General features: G+C 42.7%; 1 protein-coding gene across 1 annotated transcript in view; it reads left to right on the forward strand.

The window, feature by feature from the left end:
* Positions 1 to 6,174, forward strand: part of chid1 (chitinase domain containing 1) — a 143,349-nt gene extending 137,175 nt beyond the window's left edge. Inside the window, exons 10-12 of the mRNA XM_073049109.1 lie at positions 1,282 to 1,362; positions 5,335 to 5,377; positions 5,875 to 6,174. Coding sequence (XP_072905210.1) covers positions 1,282 to 1,362; positions 5,335 to 5,377; positions 5,875 to 5,973 — 223 coding nt within the window. The 3' untranslated portion in view covers positions 5,974 to 6,174. The remainder of the gene's footprint in view (positions 1 to 1,281; positions 1,363 to 5,334; positions 5,378 to 5,874) is intronic.
* Positions 6,175 to 7,074: the final 900 nt, after the last annotated feature.

The raw sequence follows: 7,074 nt of genomic DNA on the forward strand, positions 1-7,074 counted from the left end.
TGCTGCAAAGTTAACAAATTTCATGCCGTAGGCCACTGATATTAAACTTGATTCTGATTTTATTTCTCCTACACCTATCTTTAAGGTACACCTTCACCTCCTTGGTCTCATTAACATCATGCCAGTGTTCACTTGGCTGAAGCAGTGTCCAGAGAGTGTTAACTCCTGTGACTCTGCTGATTCATTTGGACCCTAGCTGTTCATATTCTTCCAGAACCACCTCCTTTGTCTTGACTGTCGTTAGTTCCTTTGTCCCACACTGCGATCCTCTCCTACCCTGAAGAGGTCTCAACCTTACTTGGCAAGTAATACAGCCTTCTGGTCTCATTCTGGTAGTTGCATTGAACAGCATCTGTCCCTTACTACCACCCACTTCCATTTCAATTCCCCCACCGTAAATGGTGCCATGCATCATGATGGCTTGGCCAGTTTCCTCACCTTCCTGCCTCCTCTGCAAGAATTTCATGTAAAGTTATTGTTTCCTCTGGCACCTCTTTCTGGATCTCCACATCTGCCTCACACCCTCCTGTCTCTCACGACTAACCAGTTCTATGGTATTATATTGAAGCATTGAGACTTTCTCCCAGTAACTTTCCTTCTTGGTCTATCACAGTGTCTGGATCTCAGAATCCAGTTCATCAGCTCTGGGCTGCAGTTCTGAGGCTGCAAGAAGCAGATGTTAACTGCAACACAATGCCTGTCCTCTCTCTGTATGCTTAGGTTACTAGTTAACTAGCTTAAATTCTCAAATGCTTATTTATACAAGTTCATCATAATTTTATCTCATCCAAAACTTAGTTTTGAGATACTAGTTTTAGTTAGTGAGATGCAATAGATTAGAATTTTGGATAAATCCCTTTAAAATGGGGAAAAGGGATCTGCAATCAGATTGCACCAGATAATGTCAGACTCACCATCAGATTAGCTCCCTGACTTAAGTTATATTTAACTGTGCTGTGATTCATTTGCAATCCTTGTCACACAGAAGTCCTTAATCAACAAAGTGCATGCTGTAGTCACTGCTCTCCGTTGACAGAGATGTAGTTCTGTCAGTTTACTGTGGGTGACTATTTTGGGGGTGTTTTCTGATCCTCTGTTTGCCGATTTATTAAGTATATTATTTTGCAAAAAGCAGAGTCTCATGAAAGAGATCATTACACCAGTAGCTGTCCTCTTAAAAACCCAGGGAAGGCACCTCTACTCACTTCCCATCCCTAACACCTCTGCTACAAAGAATGTCTGCACGCAACCAGCTTTTCACTCACCTGTCTATTTTTACAGGTATATAGAGATTCTGAAAGAACACAAGGCAAAACTGCTGTGGGATGACCAGATTGGTGAACATTACTTTGAGTATAAAAGGTGAGCTTTTATATTAAAATATGCTAATTAATGAGCCACTCTTGAAACATCCCTTTGCTCCTTCTTTACGTCTCTGTCCTCAGATGCTCCTCAGTGATCTTTCCCAAGGCGCTGCCATGCTGATGAGGTGCAGAATGAAACACGACAGAAGATTTTTCTAACATTCTGACAATGAGCTAGATGTAGAAGGCGAAGTCAGTGTGAGGTTTGTGACAAGATGAACCAGATTTATAGGGGTTGTCAGAAAGGAATAAGTACAGGGGTGTTAATGGAAACAGTTGTAGTGGAGATTCAGTCAGCAGTCTGTGCTTAAATGACTGCATTTTCTCTGCCTTCACAAACGAGAGGAATTCAGATTCATGTTGTTTTACTGTCATATACACCAGGGGGTAATGAAATTCCCTGCCTGTGTGAGTAAACAATATGTATGGATATAATAAATACTATGCATACAATAATGAGCGTGAAATAACAGGGCGGCCGTGTAAAATGAACTGGTGCAGAAAGAATGTGTTGTTTTCTGGGTCTGAGGCCTCCGTTGGTCAGAGATGACCATGGATATTGCTTCCTAGCTGTCTGGATACGAAAGCCTGGGCAGTACAATATGGAGAGCAAGCTGTTGTCCATGTAGCAAGCTCTCCCTCTCCACGCAACTGATGAACCGAAAGGAACAGCAGAGACCCAGCAGCATCGCTGTTGCCAGTCAGCGTTGAACTCAATGTAGGACTGCCTTAGGGACTCCAGCTGTGGAACTTTCCCTCGGGGTTTTCTCCCGAAGCCTTCCCCATGAGTGGGTATCGCCCCAAGAAATTGGAGGTTTGAAATCAGAGCTTTCCTTCTAGCTGCAAACCATGGCTGACGAGCTCCATCTGCCTGAAGCAACTGGATTTAATGTACCTATAACCTACCTTTGCCCCTTCTATCAGTAAAAATGGCTCTGCTGAGCTTAGTAGCTAAGCATACATGAAGGCCAGGAGCTGGACTTGGTTGTCAGAGGCTATTTGAAGTGCATGCAATTGGGAGCATCTAAATAGGTAGAGGGAGCTTGTTCCCATTACCACACCTGGCTATAACAACCTTAAGGAACTTGTGTTGTTTTAAACGGTAATTAAAAGCATATAGATCACCAGACCTGGATAAAATGTACCCATGTTCTTAAAAGCAGCAAGAGAACAAATTACCCGGCCTCTGGCCATCATTTTCTAGGATTTTTTTGACCACAAATGCAGTGGCAGTGGACAGAAAGGCAACTACTGATAGCATTGTCTGACAAAAAAAAGAGTAATGTATGTACTGCTCACAAAAGATGAATCTCTGGACTTAGTATCCTAGAGACTTATGCAGATAGTTAAAGGGGGGTAGATGTATGTGATTTGAGGGCTTGGGGGAATTGGCACAGAAGAGGAGATGGAAGTCTAGGGCAAATCATGTTGAATGTTGGGGCAAGCTTGAGGTGCCTAAATCTGAATCAGATTTAATATCGCAGGCATATGTCGTAAAATACGTTGTTTTGTGGCAACAGTACATTGCAATACATAGGAATAAAAACCTATAATTTTAAAAATATGTATTTATCTATCTATAAATATAAATATTTATATTTATATTGGAAAGAAAAAAATAAAGTTACCCGAAAATCTACCACAGCCATGTCTTTAAGGCAAAGCCGCAGGCTCCCCACTCTAATACTGTCACACTCACACAATGGCCACTCCCCTTAAACCTACCTAACTTCCTTTTTTTTGGCCTTTGCTAAGTGCCTAATTATTTTGCAATCTCTGGTTTGAAGAATGTCCCATTTGGCCCCATCCACTTTTTCAAAACTCACTTCCATAATGCACAATCCAACACTTTGCGAACTCTGCCATGTAAAATGTGTTTTGAATTATATCCTCTAGCTTATATCACATCTTTTCATCCTAATACCCAAATATAACACTTCACATTTCACACCACTAAATTTTATTTGCTGTGTATTTGCCCATTTCCTTGAAGTCATTCTCTATCCTCCTCGTGGCTCATTTTGCCTCCAAGTTTTGATCATTTGTTAATTTGGAAATTGTGCCATTCTCTCAAATCCAAGTCAGGAATGAATATTAAGGAAAGCAGTGCTGTTAGCAGCACCCTCTGGTGTACACCAGAGGACCACGTGCACACCATGGGTCAGCCCGAGGACCACGTGCACAGGATGGTACAGTAAAGAAGATGTACGGCATGCTTGCCTTCATTGCTAAGAGACAGTAGGAAAGTCTGGAGGCCATGTTTCAGCTGTTGTAAGCTACATTTGAAATATTGTGAGCAAACATGAGGTAATCTGCAGATGCTGGAAATTCAAATTCAAACAACACACACAAAATGCTGGTGGAACACAGCAGGCCAGGCAGCATCTATAGGGAGAAGCTCTGTCGACGTTTCAGGCCGAGACCCTTCGTCAGGACTAACTTTGTCAGGAATATTGTGTGCTGTTCTATCTCAAACATCACTGGAAGGATGTGGAGACTTTGCAGAGAGTCACATTACTGGAAGAATGTGGAATCTTTGTTCTGGTCACATCACTGGAAGATTATGGAAACTTTGGAGAGGGTGTAGGAGAGGTTTACCAGAATGTCACAAGCACGTGAAGATCTGCAGATGCTGGAAATCCAAAGATCCAAAGGAGGGACTCAGCAGCCCAGGGTCTCTGCCCGAAATGTTGACTGTTTACTCTTTTCCGTAGATGCTGCCTGACCTGCTGAGTTCCTCCAGCATTTTGTGTGTGGAAACTGGATGTTGCCTGGATTGGAGGGTATTAGATAAAAGGAGACGCAGGACAAACTTGGATTGTTTTCTGTGCAGTGTCAGAGGCTGAAAGGAGATCTGATGGAAGAATACAAAATTGTGAGCTGGATAAGACAGATTGATAATTTGTTTCTTTCTCACTAGAAATGTTAAATTCTAGAGGGCATCTGTCTACGGTAAGGGGAAAGATAAAGGAGATTTACGTGGCAAGCTTGTTTTTACATGGAGAGTGCTTGCGACAGACTGCCACGGTAGTTGGTGGAAGCAGATACGCTAGCAACTTTTAAGAGACGTTTAGACAGATGCATGAACAGGCAGGAAATTGGAGTGTATGGATCAAATGCAGGTAGCTGTATAGTTGAAACTAGTGTCGTGGTCAGTACAGACATGATGTGCCACAGGTCTGTTCCTGTGTTGTACTGTTCCATGTTGTTATTTGTTATTCAGCTAATGTTACTGTACTCCTTGTTATTGCATGATCTTCAGTCTAAGTGACAAATCTAATGTGGAGGTGCTTTCACTCAGTGTGTGTTGGACTGTTGGTATTCTGTCAGTAACCCTCATCACATGCTTGCTGAGAGCTGTGAGCTGGGTGCCATGATAGCTGAGTGGTTGGCACAACACTATTCCAGAGTTCAGAGTTCGATTCCGGTGGCGTTCTGTAAGGAGTCTCTGTACGTCCTCCCTGTGGAATGCGGGATTTTCCCTGGGTGCTCCGGTTTCCTCCCACAGCCCAAAGATGTACTGGATTGGTTGATTGGTCTTTGTAAATTGTCCCATGAATTAGGTTAGGGTTAATAGGGCATACTCTGTGCTACATCGCTAGATAAATAAATAAAATTCAGGGATCTAATTTTAGCTGGCATTGATTTGGCGGGCCAGAATGGCCTCCTTCATGGCCACAATGTTAAATGGTCCTGTGATCCTGGGGTAGTAGTGTTAATGTACTAGCTGAGTCAAGTGAAGGTGTTGACCCAGGTACAGTGGTGAATGAACTTGGTCTGGGTCTATTACTGGGAGCTGTGCTGTATACAGAACTTGTAATGGATGATGCACCCCACAGATTGTTAAAGGGAAAGGGGTTTGGTCCACTGATGGAAATAGTTCTTACTAATTGGTAGGTTAACCATAATAATGAGAGAGGCAGTCATTGATCACAGTGCCCACTTAATAATGCCCTTTTCTTGTTTCCAGGCACCAGGGCGGGAAGCACGTTGTCTTTTACCCAACATTAAAGGTAAGTGAGGAGGGGTTGTGGTCTGAGAGCATTTCTACAGTAACTCCTGAAAGAGTTACTGTAGCTGGGGGTGAGGGGTGTGTGTGTGTGTGGAGTCCGTCCTTTGGAAGCCCTATAATGGCAGGCACTCCTAACATTCCCTCTGGGATGAATGTGAATTGAAGAACTGCAGGGGCAGTTCTGTCAATGATTTCATAGTCTGAGCACCTGACTGGAAAATTTAGTTCAATCTCAAATAAGAGAAAATCTGCAGATGCTGGAAATCCAAGCTGCACACATAAAATGCTGGAGGAACTCTGCAGGCCAGGCAGCATCTATGGAAGAGTAAACAATTGAAGTTTCAGGCTGAGACCCTTCAATAGGACTGAAACGTCAACTATTTACCCTTTTCCATAGATGCTGCCTGGCCTGCTGAATTCCTCCAGCATTTTGTGTGTGTTGCTTGTATTTGGATATCTTTGTATATACAATTACTTATCTCTTCATTTTCTTTGCAGTCTATACAGTTACGATTAGAACTGGCTAAAGCGTTGGGCACTGGAATCTCCATCTGGGAACTGGGACAGGGGCTGGATTATTTCTATGATTTACTGTGAACGTGGCATTCCCACAAACACGACCCTTTGGAACCTTGGAGCCCATTTCCAGGAGACCAGAGGGTGACCATATCTGATCTGAGGAGAATTCAGAAGCTGAAGTGAATTTTGAAGCTCTCAGAGCTAAAATCCCATTTCCCAAAACTTGGTTTAAAATAAAAGTTTTGAGAGCATTTCTAATAAAGTCCGAGTTCATTAGGACATCCGGGTCGTTTTTTTTTCTGCCTTGGTTTCACTCACCAGTTTCTTGTGCTACACTAACACACAGTGGGATCCTGGCTGGGGGATGATTTGGAAATGTTTTGGCCTATGATGACAAGCAAAGCAAGTACCTTCTTCACTACTCTGTGTCACCATTTTCAAGGAGCTATGGCCTTGCACTCTGAGGTGTCAGTGGTGTTGCCTTCCTGTCAGATTGAACCAGTGTGGCCATTCTCCTCTGACCTCTCTCATTAACAAAGTTCAAAGTAAATTTATTAGCAAAGTACATACGTATATGTCACCATATACTACCCTGAGATTCATTTTCTTGTGGGCATTCACAGTAACTACAATGAACACAATAGAGTCAATAAAAAACCACACACAAGATGGACAAATAACTTATGTGTAAAAGACAGCAAACTGTGCAAATACAAAAAGTAAAATAATAATAAGCAATAAATATTGAGAATAATGAGATAAAGAGTCCTTGAAAGTTAGTCCATTGATTGTGGAAACAGTTAAGTGTAGGGGTGAGAGAAGTTATCCCCTCTTCTTCAACAGCTTGATGGTTGAGGGGTAATAATTATTCCTGAACCTGGTGGCCCCTGAGTCCTGAGGCCCCTATAGGGGATTCTTGATGATGGATGCTGTTTAACTGCAACAGCACTCCTTGTAGATGTGCTCAGTGGTGGGGAGGGCTTTTCTCGTGAAGGTCTGAGCTGTATCCACTACCGTTGTGGGCTTTTCAAGGGCATTGTGTGTCCATACCACACTGTGATGCAACCAGTCAGGATGCTCTTTACAGAGCATCTATAGAGGTTTGTCAAGGTTTTCCATGACTTGCTGAATCTTCACAAACTTGACAGACAGACATACTTTATTGATCCCGAGGAAAAT

This window comes from Hemitrygon akajei, chromosome 6, assembly GCF_048418815.1.
Source record: "Hemitrygon akajei chromosome 6, sHemAka1.3, whole genome shotgun sequence".
NCBI lineage: Eukaryota > Metazoa > Chordata > Chondrichthyes > Myliobatiformes > Dasyatidae > Hemitrygon > Hemitrygon akajei.